At 43.5% G+C, this 19,133-nt stretch overlaps 1 protein-coding gene across 3 annotated transcripts in view; it reads right to left on the bottom strand.

Annotated features, from left to right (window-relative positions):
- The window catches only part of SEC23B (SEC23 homolog B, COPII coat complex component), a 49,598-nt gene extending 33,354 nt beyond the window's left edge, over positions 1–16,244 (bottom strand). The window contains exons 1-9 of one of the 3 annotated variants that reach the window (XM_007961169.3): positions 15,773–16,244; positions 12,479–12,713; positions 11,249–11,306; positions 7,466–7,552; positions 5,466–5,702; positions 5,088–5,173; positions 4,179–4,323; positions 3,584–3,742; positions 2,501–2,616 (exon numbers count right to left, since the gene is read on the bottom strand). In XM_007961169.3, the coding sequence (XP_007959360.2) occupies positions 2,501–2,616; positions 3,584–3,742; positions 4,179–4,323; positions 5,088–5,173; positions 5,466–5,702; positions 7,466–7,552; positions 11,249–11,306; positions 12,479–12,699 (1,109 nt within the window). In that variant the 5' untranslated portion in view covers positions 12,700–12,713; positions 15,773–16,244. Of the gene's footprint in view, positions 1–2,500; positions 2,617–3,583; positions 3,743–4,178; positions 4,324–5,087; positions 5,174–5,465; positions 5,703–7,465; positions 7,553–11,248; positions 11,307–12,478; positions 12,714–15,715 lie in introns of all 3 variants that reach the window. The other 2 variants (XM_007961164.3, XM_007961165.3) reach the window with 2 other exon arrangements.
- Positions 16,245–19,133: the final 2,889 nt, after the last annotated feature.

The following is a 19,133-nucleotide window of genomic DNA, read 5'->3' as shown; positions in this document are numbered from 1 at the left end:
ATATCTACCTCTTCCTTAGTTTCCTGGAGCAATGACATTTTCCATCCTGCCTTGTCTGTGGCCATGTGCCTCTGTTGGCGTGTGAGTTCTGCCTGTTACTGTGTCCTTTACGTGTGGAGTGTGCTCCTCCAGGAAGAGCAATCCTTCTCTGATCTTTCCTCCTGCCTGCTGCTGTAAATGGCTAGAGCTCCAGCAACTGTCTTGAGCCATCAATGGCATATGAATGCGGCAGAGCAGCTGAGTAGGAGCCTCAGCCCCTAATGACGATGAAAGCAACATACTAGCCCCGGGCTGCCCACCTCCAGAGAAATAAACTTATTTTGGGTTTTCTGTGACATTCACACAATTCTAATACTAACTCTCAACCAACCCCTCTACAAAATACCTGCCAAGTTACATCCAGACTAGGTGTGAACTCCTCCAGCATCGGGAGCTTCCTCCCTGAGCTGTCCATTCTGTGTTTGAACAGCTCTGTTAAGGCCCTTCTTGATATTGAGTGAAATTTCTTTTGCCAGCAGCTTCCACCCACTGGTTTGGTTCTAGTTCTACCCTTTGGTCACATACAGAACAAATCAGATTCCTTCACAGGAAAGTCCCTCAACTATTGAATACAGTTCTCACACCCCACGTGTCTTCAGCTTAATCTTTTCCAGCTCCTTCAATCATTCCTCACATGACAGTTTCCAGGACTTTCCACCACTGCTCTTCTTCAAACATCTCCAGTTCATCTCCTATCGCCCCTTGAAATTGCAATGCTCAGAAAAGAAAACAATATATTTGGATAAGGTGTGACTAGCACCAAAGAAACCAAGAATATGGTCTTCCCTGAAGATAATCTCCTCCTATAGCGCAGCCTAGGAGGTTTAGCCTCCTAAACCTTGCCTTTGCTGGAAGTCATCCCACACTGTTGGCTCACCTTGAGCTGTACTAACACATGTATGCACCAGATGGTAATTCTTCACAGAAAAAGTTCACACAAACTCTAGTACACAATCTAAGGGTGTTCACAAATACACTAAAGCTTTTCTATGGACATTCTTGAGTCAGAACTCCTGGAAGGCCCTGGTAGGAGTTCATACTATTAAATGTGGATTACTGAGATAGCTATATCAGTATCATTTGGGACCCTAATTCTATCACCTAACTCATCTCTAGGACAATTCCAGCTGATTCTGGTTCTACCTTCTATTCCCTTTACTCACTGGGGACCAGCAGCATCACCCGGGAGCTTGTTAGAGAGGCAGAATCTGGCCGGGCGCGGTGGCTCAAGCCTGTAATCCCAGCACTTTGGGAGGCTGAGACGGGCGGATCACGAGGTCAAGAGATCGAGACCATCCTGGTTAACACGGTGAAACCCCGTCTCTACTAAAAAATACAAAAAACTAGCCGGGCGAGGAGGCGGGCGCCTGTAGTCCCAGCTACTCGGGAGGCTGAGGCCGGAGAATGGCGTGAACCCGGGAGGCGGAGCTTGCAGTGAGCTGAGATCCAGCCACTGCACTCCAGCCTGGGCGACAGAGCTACACTCCGCCTCAAAAAAAAAAAAAAAAAAAAGAGAGGCAGAATCTCAGGCCCATTCCACAGCTCTATGATGCTTCTCAAACTTCTGTGCATGCAAATCACCTGGGATACTGTTCAAATGCAGGTTCTGATTCAGGTCTAGAGTGAGGCTCAAGATGCTGCATGGTTCTCAAACTCGGCTCTATGTTAGAATCATGGGAGAAACTTTCAAAATGCTGATGCCCAGGCTACACCTCATGCTAACTAAATCAGAATCTCTGAGGACAAGACCTAAAGAAAGAGTAGTTTTTAAAGCTTCCCTGAAGATAACAATCGGTAGCCAGCTTCAGACCACTGCTCATCAGCGGTTCCTACACTTTCATGTGCCCCAGAATCTCCTGGAGAGCCATATTCCTGGGGTTTCCGGTTCAGAAGGTCTGGGTAAGGCCTAGAAATATACAGTTCCAATCAGTTCCCAGGAGCCCCTAAGGCTGCAGGTCTGGACACCACCACCTGTTGAGAACTACTGCTCCTCACTCTGGCCTGTGAATGTAATACTGAATTAGGCTCTGTGTCAGTACAGCCTCTAGGTTGAGTGCACTTGGAATTAGCCACGAAGTATGGCCACTTAGCCAGGTCAAGTTTCTCCTAGTTGCTGCAGCATTCAGACCCTGTTTTCCCCACTTCTCAAAAGGAAGTGCCCTGATGAGGGCCAGATAGTCCATACTGCTTGCTTTCCTGGCCTGGTCTCTGTAAAAGTGTTAACAACTCTAAGGAAGAAATGAAGTTACTCTGAAATGACTTGTTTGTAGTGAACCCTTAAGCCCTCCTACTAATCACTGCTTCCTTCTCCAAGGAGCCCTCCCCAGTCACTGAAACCACAGCCCAGAGCTACCTGAAAGCTTCTCCAAGTTGGCCATGCCCATTCCTATGGCTCCATCACTAATTTCTCTTTCCTTAAAATAACACTCTCACTCTGCCCAGGTTTTTGCTGTCAACATACCCAGTAAGATTTGCACAACATTTCATCTCCAAAAGTCCAGTTTGATCAAGGGCACAAGCATAAATATCAATGCAGTGACCATTTGCAGCTGTTCGATTAGCAAGCATCTCATAGTGCTGTGAAGAGAGGAAAGCTATCATTAGGAAACACTGACATTATTCCCAAGGTATACCTGAATACACCAAAGGAGGTAATCAAATATAAAAATATGTAAATCATTTTCTTTTCTCTTTTTGTGATGGTCTCTCTCTGTTGCCCAGGCTGGAGTGCAGTGGTGCGATCTCCACTTCACAGGTACAAGTGATCCTCCTGCCTCAGCCTCCCAAATAGCTGGGATTAAAAGCATGCGCCACCATCCCCAGCAAATTTTTGTAATTTTATTTTTATTTATTTATTTTTTGAGACAGAGTCTCATGCCGTCACCCAGGCTGGAGTGCAGTGGCACGATCTCAGCTCACTGCAACCTCTGCCTCCCAGGTTCAACGGATTCTCATGCCTCAGCCTCCTGAGTAGCTGAAATTATAGGAACATGTCACCACACCCAGCTAATTTTTGTATTTTTAGTACAGACGGGGCTTTCACCATGTTGGCAAGACTGGTCTCAAACTCCTCTCCTGACCTCAAGTGATCCGCCTGCCTGGGCATCCCAAAGTGCTGGGACTATAGGCGTGAGCCACCACACCTGGCTTAATTTTTGTACTTTTAGTAGAGATAGGGTTTCACCATGTTGGTTAGGCTGGTCTTGAACTCCTGACCTGAAGTGATCCACCCCCCTTCCAAAGTGCTGGGATTACAGCCGTGAGCCACGGCCCAGCCTGGAAATCATTTTCAAAAATATCTGAATAAAATAAAAATATAATTTTCAATCTCAAAACCCTTTGAGTAGTTTTAAGGCCACTCACTCTAATTAAGGTCTGAAAGTAGGAGCAATAATTCAATAGCAGCTAGGATCAGAAAACAGCTAGGATCTGAAACAGCGTCTTGCTGACCATGACACAGGACAGCAAAGTAGCTGTCACTCCAGAGCAGCCCAAACCTGACAATGGGCTTTCAGAATTACAGCCCGTACCCAAGAGCACCTACCTTGGTTGCCTTTTTCATGAATCGTGCATTATCTTTCTCAATATCATGCCAAGAACGAATAGGAATCTTTAATTCATCTCCAACCACCATGCCAGGCCCTTGGGTAGGAGGACCTCCAGTAAACAGCATGATCCTGGCTCCCGTGTTTGGAAAAGTGCCCTAAAATAGCAAATGGCAACATGTTAGAAGTATACAGCCCCACCTCAGAGTATGGTTTCAATTTCCCAATAGAAATACTCTGAAGATGCATTCTCTCCAGCTGTTCTAAAAAGTGATGATACTGCAGAATACAGATGATAATGCAGAAAAGCAGCACTTACCTTCTTCCAACCTGATGGGTTTGCACGCTTTTATGAACTCGCTGTGAGTGCTCCCCACTGCTCTAATTATCTTAGTTTTTCACAAAAACTTTTGGCATTTTCAAAATGTTGAGGGGCTCCCTCAACATGAATGATAATGATGCCTGAAATGCTTTCTGATACATTAACACACATAGTTGACTTAGATCACAAGTGATTTTCAAACAAAGCCAACGAATATATTTTCTGAGAGCAAGTTTGTATGATTTGAGAGGTCCTGGTAAATTCCAAATTACCTCCAGCAAGCCAACAGCAATGGACAAAGCAATGCCAGTGGATCGCAAAGGTCTCTTCCCCTGAGTTACTGGCCATGGGTCCCTCTGTAGCTCCCCAAGAAGATCAGTGAGGTTCATATCAATCTTGTGAACAGGTTGCAGAAATCTGCAAGATTTTGAACAGACACATCAACGCAGATTGAATAAAGTACTATGGTCTTCAACACTAGATGCCACACAATTACTGCTCTCCAAGATAATTATTCGGAGTAGTAAATGACTGGTAATTTTTTGTTCAAAGCTATCTCTCTACTAACACAAAACAATTTAAAGCAGTTTTATTGAGGGATATAAAGCCCAATACTTAGCAATTTATATATGTTGCATGGAAAAAAAATTGTCTTGAAAAGGAGCAATTCAGTTTAATTAATTTTTAGGCAGCAAAGAAATCCTAAGGACGTGCCTAACACAAGTTCAGTCTATGTGAGGTCCATTTAGGTGGACAATCGTCATCATTCCTCATCATTCTAATCTGTGCTTCTCTTAAGCCTTGAGAGTAAGAGGTTGTCTTCAGCATGTCGGGCAATGCATTTTATCGAGCCTGTTAGCCCAGTCTAGGGCAGCCCCAGGCGCTCAATGGGCTGAGTGAAGTGAATACCCGGTCTTAAGTATGTTTGAGGACACATGAAAGAAGTCTTTTCAGTTTTTCCAGTTTTACTTAAGCATCAAAAAGGACATCAGATGTGGAATGTCTAAGCACAGCGGTCTCAAAACCTTTTTGACAAAACACTGAATACTGATTAGGCTTAATCATTTATCTTTTTCTTTAATAATAAGAAAATAAAAGTTCTAATATTTTTCTTTCCTTACTTCCGTGGATCATCTGCCTGTCCATCATAGTACATGTAACACTTCATGTTGGGATCTCACCTGGTTGAAGCAAAAGGGTGCTCCTGTGGTTGCACAGGTCGTGCTTGCTGCATGGGCATGGCTGGCTTGGTCAGGCCCAACATATCCTTAAAAAAAAAGGCCAGAAAGATTCATTTCCAATGACACTAAAAGTGAATGACTAATTTTTAAGAAATGTCCTCAGTTGGGTGTGGTGGCACGTGCCTCTAGTCCCATCTACTCAGGAGGCTGAGGTGGGCCGACGGCTTGAGCCCAGGAATTCAAGGCTACAGTGAGCCATGATCACACCACTGAACTCCAGCCTGGGCTACAGGCTCTTTTAAAGAGACCCTAGTCTCTTTAAAAGAAAAGGAAAGAAAAAAGTCCTTGTCCCTGCTCCTGTAAAAGTAAGGTACAAACCTGTATTTGCTTTGCAGTTAAATCTTTGGTCCCTCGGAAGACATAACTTTTGGAGATTCCTTCACAGCTTAGTTCATGAACCTGCACCATCCTTCCAAATGTGATCAGACCCACCAGAGCATCTGGAGGAAGAAGACTCAGGGACATCTGCAGGGACTCTTTGAGTGCTTGAAGGTCATCTTCCTCCAGGCATGTGTCAACCACATAGAGAAAGATCAGAGGGGACTGAGCACCTCGCTTTGGGCAAAGAAAAACAGTATAATGATCAGTATACAAATAGATTTAACCAGCACTTTTTAAGGCAAATTAGGTAGGAAAATCGTAAGTCTTCATCTATATTTAGTTTTAGGAGACAAGGACATCTACACAAAGCTCTAATTAACTCATTAAATGACTTAGATTCTATTAAATCAAACTAAACATAAAAACTATTTGTATCCAACAACTTACTCAACATTTTTTAATACTTCCTACATGCCAGACATTGTTCCAGGTCCTGGGACACACAGTGAACAGAAAGAACAAAGACTTCTACTTGCCTCAAGGAGCAAGCTTTCTGGAATGGAGAGGTTAAGGGAGACTGCAAACACCAGGAGGAGAGGCAGAGGGCAGAGTCAACTGTTCAACAGAGAAGTCAGGGCAGACTCATTTAGAAAGTAGCATGTGAGCTGGGTTCATGCCTGTAATGCCAGCACTTTGGGAGGCTAAGATGGGAGGATTGCTTAAGCCCAGGAGTTCAAGACCAGCCTGGCAACATGGCGAGACCCCGTCTCTAACAACAACAAAAAGTATAAAAATTTAAAAATTAGTTGAGCATGATGGCACATGCCTGTGGTCCCAGCTACTCGGGAGGCGGAGGCAGGAGGATCCCTTGATCCCTTGAGCCCAATTTGAGGCTGCAGTAAACTATGGTTGCGCCACTACGTACCAGCCTGGGCAACAGAGCAAGACCCCATCATAAAAAAAAGAAAAAGAGGGCCAGGTGCAGTGGTTCATGCCTGTAATCCCAGCACTTTGGGAGGCCAAGGTGGGTAGATCACGAGGTCAGGAGTTCAAGACTAGCCTGGCCAACATGGTGAAACCTCGTCTCTACTAAAAATACAAAAATTAGCCAGGCATAGTGGGGTTCACCTTGTAATCCCAGAAACTTGGGAGGCTGAAGCAGGAGAATTGCTTGAACCCAGAAGGCGGAGGTTGCAGTGAGCTGAGATCATGCCACTGCACTCCAGCCTGGGCTACAGCACGAGACTCTTAAAAAAAAAAAAAAAGAAAAAAAAGAAAAAAATGTTTGAGCAAAGCCTGAGGGAGGAGAGGGAAGGAGCACTACAGATACAGGCGAGAGCTCCAGCCTCAGGGAAAAGCTAGAGCAGAGGTCCTCAAGCAGGAGTGTTAGCACATTTGAGGAGAGTCAAGGAGGCCCACTGGGCTCAATGAGGACACTAGCAGATACTGGGGTTGGAGTGGTAACACACAGGGTTTTGAAAACTGTCTTTTATCCTGGGTAAAGGAAAGCCATTTTCACCACTGAGGTTTTCTGAACAGAGAAGTAACATGATTTGTTTTTAAAGAGTTACTCTGGCTGCTGGGTGAAGAATAATGTATAAACAGGCAATGGTAACATTAGGGAGAACAATTAGGAGATTCAAGTAAGAAGCAGTGACTGGCCCAGGGCAGCTGGTAGTAGGGAGGGGGAAGTGGGTGGATTCTGGATAAATTTCTAATAGAGTCAATGGGATTTTCCAGTGAATTAGATATGGAACATGAAAGACAGAGGTCAAGGATAAGTCTAAGGTTTTGAAGCTAAACAACTAGATGATGGGGTATAATATCAGGACTTGAAAACAATGCCAGTAAATGCACACACATCAAACCTAAGGGTTAGGATCCTGCTGTCCTCACAGCTTTAAGTCCTTGGTCAGGTAAGAGACATGGTAGACAAAGGATTTCAAGAGAAATTCAATATTTAACATTGCTCATTAAATGCACAACAAAGAAATTACCTGTATCATGTACTCAATTGTAGAAAATTGGGGCATCAATTCAGCAGGCTGATTCACCTCAGATATGCCTCCATAAGCTGGAGGAAACTGAAAAGAAGGAAACAATTTTATTAGGGCTGGCATATCTATATCACACTTTTGATTTTCCATGTGTAAAAATGATGATGCCAAGACGAGGGGAACACTGTAGCCCAGGAGCTTGAGACTAGCTTGGGTAACACTGTGAGACCCTGTCTCTATACAAGAAATAAAATAATTAGTTAGGCACAGTGGTTCGTGCCTGTAGTTCCAGCTACTTGGAAGGCTGAGGTGGGAAGATCACTTGAGCCCAGGAGGTTTAGGCTGCAGTGAGTCATGATTGCGCTACTGCACTCCACCCTAGGAAAGAGAGCGAGACCCTGTCTCAAAAAAGAAGAAAAAAACGGTAATGACCACATATTTATTCTGAAAGCACAAAATACAGGACATGTTACAAAAATATAAAAATCAGCATTTAAAACTTCTAACTCTGCCTTATATTTATATCATTTTCTATCTTCTTTAAAAAATATTTTTTAGAGCAGTTTTAAGTCATTGTTACAACTTCCAAATGTTTAAAAACACACTTTATGTTGCCCAAGCTGGTCTTGAACTCCTGGCTTCAAGTGATTTTCTCGCCTCAGCCTCCCAAAGGGCTGGGATTACAGGCATGAGCCACCATGCCTAGTCAAAAACACACAAATGAACACCATTTCTTAAGTTTTGCCCTGCAAATTAAAGGTTGAGATTTCACCTATTTCATCAATAGTCAATAGTCTAAATAAAGCCAAAGACTTTATTTAGGTTTATTATTTTGGCTATTATCAATAAAGTAATACATATGCAATGTAGAAAAATTGGCAAGTCCAGGAAAATAGAAGCAAACAAGGGAGGAAATTCCCAAAATCCTATCGCCTAGAGGCAGCTACTGTCAATCTCCTGGCATATTTCCTTCCATACTTAAGCACAGTTGAGAACATCCCATATATACAATGTGGAACTTGTTTTATCCAGTCAACATAATGCCACAGGCATTTCCTTTTGTTTTTAAAACTCTCTGCAAATGTTTTAAATTCACAGCTTGTGGGTTGGTTTATAATCCAAATAGTCTTTAGCTTTACATTAAAAACACAAGTTTAGGTCCATCTCCCCAAGTTGAGCAGATGATCATGCCAGGCCAGTGACCTCAGAGTGACCAAATATAAGTGCTGCTGAGGAGCTGACAGGCAGCTTTAAGGGGCCTCTGGTTGGGAGAGAGGGGTACAACTAGGCATGCGAGCCCCAGCAGGAATCTCAGTCAGAGCCAGCAGAAGACTCTAGCCCCATCCTGGCCATGACTGCCCACTGGCTGCAGCTCCCAGCAGGGTAAAGCTCGATCGATGATCGATGACTACAGACACACCAGCCACCTTCCAGCAACCTAGAGAGGCCCTATTCACCCACCCAGTCAGCCAGTTGCACAGAAGGGAGCAAAGGAGACCGAGATCACTCTGATCCTTCCATCTTCCAGCTCTATATTCATTTAGAGCTAGAAAACCCCCATACTGTCCAGCTAGGAAGGTTACAAAAGATTATTTCCACTGAGGACACATAGATTTGCAGATCATACTTGTAAATTGGCAGGTGACGATCTCAGGTAAGCATAATAATATCAAATATTTATATGGCACTTAACCATGTGTCAAGCACTGTTCTAAGTCCTTTATACTCACTCAGTTTAATTCTCACAATAATCTCGTGAAGTGACTATAGGTATACTAAACTATCATCCTAATTTTAAAGACAAGGAAATGAAGGCACAGGCAGTTAAGTGACTTGCCCAAAGTTACACAGGAAATAAGTGGTAGATCTGAGAGTCAAACCCATGCAGTCTAGCTACAAATCTCTGGCTCTTTAGCCACTATGCTACCCTGCCTTAGAATTTTTATAATAAATTATACTAAACAGAGACATTAATCCCAAATGTAATAGGGAGCAGATATGCTTTTCAGATTTGTACAACTTCTTTTTTTTTTTTTTTTTTTTGAGACGGAGTCTCGCTCTGTCAGCAGGCCGGAGTGCAGTGGCGCAATCTCAGCTCACTGCAAGCTCTGCCTCTTGGGTTCACGCCATTCTCCTGCCTCAGCCTCCCGAGTAGCTGGGACTACAGGCGCCCACCACTACGCCTGGCTAACTTTTTGTATTTTTAGTAGAGACGGGGTTTCACCATGTTAGCCAGGATGGTCTCGATCTCCTGACCTCGTGATCCGCCTGCCTCGGCCTCCCAAAGTGCTAAGATTACAGGCGTGAGACACCGCGCCCGGCCAAGATTTGTATATACTTCTGAATCTCTCATGAAGATACATTTTGAATGACATTTGCTTATAGTTTCTGAACCTATAGTCAGTCATCAATTGCACACTGTTCTCTTCATCACTAGACTTAAGTGCTGCATCTGAGAATGAGTAATTGTAATGATGATCAAATATATGAACAAATGCATGTGAAGAGCTTAAGATCTGTTAGAACAGTGTACACTACACTAGACACAATTTTTTTCTAACAACTTTATTAAGGTAGAGTTTACATAAAATTTCACTCGTTTTAAGTGCACAAGTCAAAGATTTTTAGGAAATGTACAGTTGTGCAATAATTACCACAATCCAGTCTTAGAACACTTCCACTACAGGCAGTTACTTTTTTTTTTTTCTTTTTTTGAGACAGAGTCTCACCCTGTCGCCAGGCTGGAGTGCAGTGGCGCAATCTCGGCTGACTGCAACCTCCACCTTCCAGGTTCAAGCAATTCTCCTGCCTCAGCCTCCCAAGCAGCTGGGATTACAGGGATGTGCCACCACGCCCAGCTAATTTTCTTTCTTTCTTTTTTTTTTTTTTGAGATGGAGTCTTGCTTTGTCACCAGGCTGGAGTGCAGTGGCGCAGATCTCGGCTCACTGCAACCTCTGCCTCCCAGGTTCAAGTGATTCTCCTGCCTCGGCCTCCCAAGTAGCTTGGAGTATAGGCGCCCACCATGCCAGGCTAATTTTTGTATTTTTAGTAGAGAGGGGGTTTCACCATGTTGGCCGGGATGGTCTCGATCTCTTCACCTCGTGATCTACCTGCCTCAGCCTCCCAAAGCGCTGGGATTACAGGCATAAGCTACTGTGTCTGGCCTAATTTTTGTATTTTTAGTAGAGATGGGGTTTCACCATGTTGGCTAAGATGATCTTGATCTCTTGACTTCGTGATCCACCCACCTCAGCCTCCCAAAATGCTGGGATTACGGGCATGAGCCACCGCGCCTGGCCGCACAGTTATTTTTATGGACAAATCTCTCCTGTGACTTGTGAGCTCCTTCTAGTTTGGTACTTTAAAAATTTTTAAATCAAAAGCAGCTCAGCACTGATACCTGGACCCTAAAACTTAGAAAGATCAGAAAATGAAAATTTAGTGATGTACACTATCCAATTAGAATACACTGAAGTCAAGAGAAATATGAACAACAGGTGCTTTCTTAGGGTCACAGATTCACTGCCTACAGAAAATGTGTAAAAGGGAATTCAATGAGCGCCCTGCCCCCAGTCCCAAGCAAATGACAAGGACTCAAGAAAACCATTCAACAGAATAAACCACAAATGTTCAAATTCAATATTGTGCTTACCAAAAGCTAGCACCCTGAGTTCAGCAGAAACTGCTCACTGCCAGTGTAAACACAAATTCAATCTAACAACTTTTTTCATAATACAACTAAAATAAAACATATAACATATTTTGTTAAATAATTCACATACCTGATTTCTCTGAAAACAGAAATTACAGGCCCAAAGTTTTGCTCGATAATCAACCTGACTGTGAGAAAGATAAATATTGTAAGTAGGTACCACTTTTATTTTTAAGGTAGAAAGCGTTTATTTATAAATTTCAAGTTCAGTAAATCACACAAATAAGTGTTTCTATGTGTATGCTAAGTAAGTACAAGTACGCAATGTTCATGGCAGTTAGAATTCTGGCTAAGTACACCAAAATTTCCATCAAATAGCCACAGTGAAGAAATACTAAATCTCTTTTTCTGTTTCTCAATTTCCTAATTTTTTAAATGTCATGATTTATATAAATTATAGGTTATTTCCCTTTTGCCTTTTATCTTAACATACTCTTCATGATTTTTTTCTAACATCTTTATTGTCCAGCTATGTGAAACTACTAAATCCCAACATTAAGAGCATATTTCACACACAGGAAAATGTTTCTAGATTTTAACCTGACTTAGACCACTTGAAGAAAAGTTGGGCAAGCACATTTCACTTCCTCGAACTGGTTCAAGATAACGCTTCAGTTACTTTTCCCCTTCTTTCTACATGGAGAAAATTAATAACCAGTGGCTACAATTTTACATCAGAGCAGCACTCATATATTGGCACATTAAATAAAAGCAATGGGAATGAAGTAAAAAATGTTCCCTCATATAAAAATGTTATGACACTCTCCACCTGTTTAAAAATCATTTCAAATAATGTCCACATTTAAAAGAAATAGGTCACTATATCAGGCACACACACACACAAGAATTACACTTAACAAATTGTTAAGAGCTAAAATTTCTTCTGCCTGCTACTTCTCCCTGCCATATGGCATCACTGTACCAGGGAAGCATGACAAGACAGTCTAAGCTTTTGAATTCTTTTGGGAAATTAAGAGGAATCAATAAAGTCTACAGTTAAGCCAAAAGCAAACTGATTATCAGCAAAAAAAAAAAAAAAAAAGTGAATTACAAATCCTCTCCCTCTACCTCTACCTCTACCTCATTCCTGTAAGATTCCAATTTTATCTGGAATTATCAGGCCAGGGAGATTTCTACAAATATTCACCACTTACTACTCACCACAAGAATCATTAAGAGTTTCACTACTGCTCATCACAAATTTGATGACTTGCCCAAATTTAATGACTTTTATGAGCATCACATAAAAGTCATAATATATTGTATTTATCATTTTTACCAGTTTCAAAAGAATCCATACCAAAGTGGGTTGAGAACAGCTTTACAAGTTGGCCTGCTGCAAAGCACAGGTTCATATTGTACAGGAGGTAGGTCTGGACGTTCTTTCAAAGGAGTAAGGAGACAAGCTAGGGGTACAACCATTCTTGTAGCCTCCAGCCGGCTGGAAGGCCACACATTCCAACTAAAACGCACACCATCCCGTTCTTCATTCTGCTGGATGAACTCCAGGTATGTCGCCATAGTCTAAAAGGGAACTGAAGATAAAACGTTAATAACCTTAATGGTATGTGAAATTCTGAACTAAATGTCAAAAAAAGAAGATGGGCCACGTAACACAGTGTTACAGTGCTTCTTTTTTTTTTTAATCCCAGCTTGGCTCACTGCAGCCTCCACCTCCCGGGTTCAACCAATTCTCCTGCCTCAGCCTCCCAATTAGCTGGGATTACAGGCATGTGCCACCATGGCCGGCTAATTTTTTGTATTTTTCATAGAGGTGGGGTTTCACCATGTTGGCCAGGCTGCTCTCAAACTCCTGACCTCAGGTGATCCACCCACCTCAGTCTTCCAAAGTGCTGGGATTACAGGCGTGAGCCACTGTGCCTGGCCCATCAAACACAGTGTTTCTTAAATACTCTGGAAGAAACTGTTGCTGTAGAGTGACAGCATTTTTTTTCCTTCTGATACCCAAAAGTTGGTTAACCACACAGTTATTGCTGACCACTGCTCCTTTCTCAACTCTCAAGCACTTAAAAATCAATCAGTGGGAGGTTTACAATCACCTGATCATCCCCAAACTACATGTAGTTAAATACTACGACTTCAAACCTCCTCACAGATCACATATCCTATCACATATCCCCTCGCTCAAGGAGAGAGTCTTGAACCCTGTTCAGCACCCAGCTATCTTCCTCTCTAATCTCCTTCCTTTCCTTCTCCATTAAATTTTACATTCCAAGTGATTTTTTTTTCGGTAGCGGGGCGGAGTGCTTGTTCCCTTCCGTACTTGGTTAACTTTGGAGAAAAGAGCTGGATACTGATCTTTGAGTTTAATTAATAATGGGAACCAGTTTTGAGCTAAATTATTTCTACTTGGTATTACCAAAATTACTATTATGCTGAGTCTCACCAGAAGCTCTTTCCTCGCCACGGTTGCTCACGTTCATGCCTTGAAAGGCTGTGGTCAAGGCCAGGTGCCGTAGCTCATGCCTATAATCACAGCACTTTGGGAGGCCAAGACGGGTGGATCACGAGGTCAGGAGTTCAAAACCAGCCTGGCCAACACAGTGAAGCCCCATCTCTACTAAAAATACAAAAATTAGCCAGGTGTGGTAGCACGTGCCCACAGTCCCAGTTACTCGGGAGGCTGAGGCAGGAGAATTGTCTGAACTCGGGAGGCGGAGGTTGCAGTGAGGCGAGACGGTGCCATTGCACAGCCTGGGCGACAGAGCCAGACTCTGTTTCAAAAAAATAAAAATAATCAAGACCATCCTGGCTAACACGGTGAAACCCCGTCTCTACTAAAAAATACAAAAAACTAGCCGGGCGAGGTGGCGGGCACCTGTAGTCCCAGCTACACGGGAGGCTGAGGCAGGAGAATGGCGTGAACCCGGGAGGCGGAGCTTGCAGTGAGCCAAGATCCGGCCACTGCACTCCAGCCCAGGCGACAGAGCAACACTCCGTCTCAAAAATAATAAAATAATAAATAAAAATAAAAAAAAAAAAGACTGTGGTCAATAAAACTGTCTTACAGGCTGAACTCTCAAACCCAGATGATCCCAACTTCATCGGGTGCTTATACATCCTGTTCATATACTAAGATCTAGGGTAACACACAACTCAGCTATTGGGGTTCAAGGGAACAAGCCCCTCAAGAAAAGTAGTAAAAAGGCAAAATAAAGAGTTTATCACATTAAAGTGGCCTCTCGTGCTCACTTCCTTCAATATGGATAACAACCATCTCTGTTATTTTGGGAAGTACCAAACTGTAAATAATTTTGATTAAGGCAATAATATTGCATGGCTAGAAAAGCAAATGAATTAGTCTACTACATGGACCCCAGAACACAAGAATTCCAGTGTTTGCTCCAACTGAAACGCTAAGAAATCTGCTATTTCTAGCAACGGCAAGAACCTGAAGCACTGTGTCAGCACTCTGGAGCTTCATGGGAAGCAAAGGGATAACTAAAGTCGGAATGAAAGCAAGTTCTAATATCACAACTCTCAGCAAATATGTCAGCAGATTTCATTAAATAACCGTCTCTCTCTCAAAACGTTCTTTTAAGGTACTGGCCGCCAGGCGCAGTGGCTCATGCCTGTAATCCCAGCACTTTGGGAGACCGAGGCCTGTGGATCACCTGAAGTCAGGAATTCAAAACTAGCCTGGCCAACAAGGCAAAACCCCGTCTCTATTAAAAATACAAAAATTAGTTGGGCGTGGTGGCAGGCGCCTGTAATCCCAGCTACTCGGGAGGCTGCGGCAGGGAAGATTGCTTGACCTCGGGAGGCAGAGAGGTTGCAGTGAGCCGAGATCGCGGCACTGCACTCCAGCCTCGGCGAAAAAAAGAAACTACTGGCTCCCTCTAATGGTTTCCAAGTATGTACAGCCTAAGACCTGCTGCTCCCTCCTTTTCCCACTGCCTGTTTCCCTCACCCTTGTAGGGTCTGGATTCTTAGCACTGGACACACAATCCAAGGGGACTACAGAAGGTCCACGAATCCTCTGAAGTTATGCGCATGAGGGAATGTGCCTTTCTTCTAGGGAGATGGGTCCACAGCTTTTAACAAAGTATCAACGGGGAAGCTATCTGAAGAGCTAAATAACTGAAAGTATGAATTAGTGAATGAATGAAAGGCCTGGAAAGATAACAGGAGAATATGCCAAAAAATCTGAACCACCCTTATCTCGCCAACTCGTAACTTCTCAGGACACAGCGACCATGTGTATACAAGAAAAAATGAGGTTTAATCCTTGAAGGCAGTCCAAGGACCTGGGTTCCAGTTCCAGCTGTCATGAAGCAAAAGTCGTTTCACTTGTCTAAGTCTTGAGTTTCTCAACTATCAAACGGGGGTTGGGTCCTTCCAGCTGTGCGCACCCCGCAATTCTGGGGAACCTGGAGCCAGAAATCGGTGCCAGCCTGGTGCGGGATGACACCCTCAGGGGACTCCTGGATCATCGATTCCCCCCGCTACCCCAAACTGTCAAGAAAAGGCCTCATCCCAGAAGCCGCCCACCTTCGCCCCCGGCAGAAACTCATACCCGTGCCCTCGGACTCCGTCACCTGGGCGCCACGCTCACCTGGCCGGAACCGCTCACCTAGCTAGAGCCGTCCTCACCCACAGCTGCTACAGCCAGGCCCCGGCTCCCACCGCCAAGTCCAGCTCAGCTCTCAACCGATTGGCCAGCGCCCCAGCGCGTCATGCCACGACGCTATCCACTGGCCAATCAAAGAGCGCTTCTCCAACGGACTGGCGGAAGAGAGAGACTCAGAGAAGCCCTGCCACCATCTTGGAACAGGGCAAGACAGGTGTATCGCACTTCAAAACCACAGTTCCTCGGAACACGTTTCCACACCCCTAAACGTTTCTGTTTCGGAAAACCCCGGCGCCTGCCGCACCGTGGCCTAAGCGCAGCCAGCGCTCCTCAGAGGTTCGCCCTGATACAATATAACATCCGCCCGTCTCAGTGGGAAGTCCCGCTGATCGCCTTAGCTACCGGAAAGCGAGAACGATGACGTACGCTCGGGGAACAGGGCGCTGCACCGGTTGGAAGAAACTAAGGCTGCCGGAAGAAGGCGTCAGCGGGCGGAAGGGGCGGGGCGGAGGGGCGTGGCGGGTGGTGTGCGTGGCGGCGCTTAGACACTTGCTGGTTTTGGGATTCCGTCTCTGTGGCCAGTTGAATTTGAAGTACAGCGGTGTGGTGGTGCTTCACGTTACAAGCTCTCCTCCCTCGCTTGCTGCAATGTCTTGGCGCTCTCAGCGAGTCCCTATTATTCTTCTACATGGAGATGAATAATTGAGAACTGTAATATTCAAGCATTTTTAGAGAGTAAGCTTATAACTACGTAGAACATAACTTTCTTTTTTAAAATAATTCCAACTTTTAGATTCAGGGGGTACACTGCATATTTGTTACCTGGCTATGAGGTTTCGGATTCGAATGATCTGGTCACCCAGATATTGAGCATAGTACTCAATCTTTTCAGCCTCTGTCTGCCTCCCTCCCCGCCTCCCTCCCCACTCTAGTAGTCCCCAGCGTCTATTAATGTCACCTTTGTGTCCATGTGTGCCCAATACTTAGCTCCCACTTACAAGTGAGAACATGTATTTGGTTTTTGTCATGCGCATCCATGTGAAGAGACCAGCAAACAGGCTTTGTGTGAGCAACATGGCTGTTTATTTCACCTGGGTGCAGGCGGCCTGAGTCCGAAGAGTCAGCGAAGGGAGATAAGGGTGGGGCCGTTTTATAGGATTTGGGTAGGTAAAGGAAAATTACAGTCAAAGGGGGGTTGTTCTCTAGCAGGCAGGAGTGGGGGTCACAAGGTGCTCATTGGGGGAGCTTTTTGAGCCAGGATGAGCCAGGAAAAGAAATTTCACAAGATAATGTCATCACTTAAGGCAAGGACCGGCCATTTTCACTTCTTTTGGGGTGGAATGTCATCAGTTAAGGCGGGGCAGGACATTTGCACTTCTTTTGTGATTCTTCAGTTACTTCAGGCCATCTGGGCGTATACGTGCAAGTCACAGGAGATGCGATGACTTGGCTTGGGCTCAGAGGCCTGACAGTTTTCTGTTTCTGCATTCTTTTAGGATTATGGCCTCCAGGTATCCATGTTACATCCAAGTTGCTGCAAAAGGCATGATAGAACACAACTTTATACAGCCACCACAACCGTTTTTACACACTGCCAAGTGGCAAACATGAAGACATTCATTACTGTGACTCAGAGTTGTAGTTTCTGCAGCATATAAAAATAAGCAAAACAATGTAGACGTAAAATTATGCAAGAACACATCTAGGCATCCAAGAAGTATCCATTAATTAGCTCAGTTTAATACTAAGTTTTAAGTTATCTACAGATCAAATAAATTATTAATAGTTTAAGGCACACAGAAACAATTATTGTTAAATGTGAGAATGATTCAGTTTTGTTGAACATATTTACATTTTTCAGGATCTTAAACATGTAATGTTAATATTAGCTTATCAATAGCTTTTATACATTTTATACATATTAGCTTTTATACATTTAGGAAGTTCAGATTAATTATTCTCTCTGTAAGGAAACAAACTCAAGTAAAATGTACACATGTATAATACTTAACACTGAGAAAAGACATAGCTGGGATTTTTTTTAACCAAAAATTAATATTATTTGCCAAAGATTTGCCTTGATTATTTGAACCTGGATTCTTTCTGTACTAGCAAATTCTGTAAGGATTGTTATAGGACCATCAGGTTCAATTGCCCATTGTGCGGTAAAAGAAAGAATAGGAGTTGCAGCAGATAAAGAGTTCTGTAATCAAGTGGCAGCCAAATGAAGAGACAAGAGGACTCCTCATATCTACCTCCCCAAGAGATTAGAGATGGCATTTTTAAGAAGTCTGGAGGGTCAATGGGCTAAAGTGTGGGGATTTCTGATTGTTCAGGAAGTGAGAGGTGAAGTCATGGGGCAGGGAGATGAAGAAACTTCATTCCAGTACTGTTCCTTGGTGGAGGTCTTTATTTATTTAAAAAAATTTGTTTTTGTAAAGCCGGGTCTCACTTTGTTGCCCAGGCTAGTCTCAAACTCCTGGCTTCAGGCGATCCTCCCGCCTTGGCCTCCCAAAGTGCTGAGATTACAGGTGTGAGCCACTGTGCCCTTCCTGGTGGGGATCCCTAACCAGTTTGGCATCAGCTGTTCTGCGGGAATTCAGGATCTGAAAAACACCTTAAGCAATTCCTGGGTACGAAGATCTAGTGTCAGAGATTCTGTGGATAGGAGCAATCAGGGAGCAGGTGATCGGTGTGCTGCAAGGCTTTTGGTTAGTTAGCAGCTGCAGGGAAGTGAATTGAAGTGCACCAATGCACCCTGGTCAGTGCCTAACTAACCTGCCTAAAGCCTGACTTGTAATCTTGTTAACCCTGTGAGGATGGTTTCAGCATTTTTAAGAAATTTTGCATGCATAAAGTATTAGAAGTTTAATTTACTTATTTTCTGGAATTTTAGGAATAGTTGATTTACATGTGTTTATTTCCATAAGTGAATTATAACAGAGCTCCTTTAAGACATGAAATAATCTAACTTATTAAAACTTTACAAAGGTAGCAAGATATTTTTTACCCCCACAACAAGAGGGGAAGGCCTTTGTTGATTACAGCCGTGAAAACACATAGACACATAGCATATTGCTTTGGTTCTACGACTTTGGCCACAGGTCAAAATAAATTCAGAAACATAAAAATTCAGTGGGCTAGATAACAAAAAGCTGTTCTCCTTCCCAGTGGGCATGGAAGTCTTAAGTGATTTGAACTCATAAATAGACAAAAAGGCAAACAAACAAAGAGACTAACAAACCAGATTTTTCGTCATCTCTTATCCAAAAGAGAACAGATCTCTAAAAACTATTAATTCACTTAAAGAGATCACCAGATGTTCAGAATGTTTAAACCTAGTTCCTTTTTTTTTTTTTTCCCC

This window comes from Chlorocebus sabaeus, chromosome 2, assembly GCF_047675955.1.
Source record: "Chlorocebus sabaeus isolate Y175 chromosome 2, mChlSab1.0.hap1, whole genome shotgun sequence".
Taxonomy (NCBI): Eukaryota; Metazoa; Chordata; class Mammalia; order Primates; family Cercopithecidae; genus Chlorocebus; species Chlorocebus sabaeus.
The sequence above is the reverse complement of the archived record's forward strand: the minus strand, read 5'-3'. Positions and strand labels throughout refer to the sequence as shown.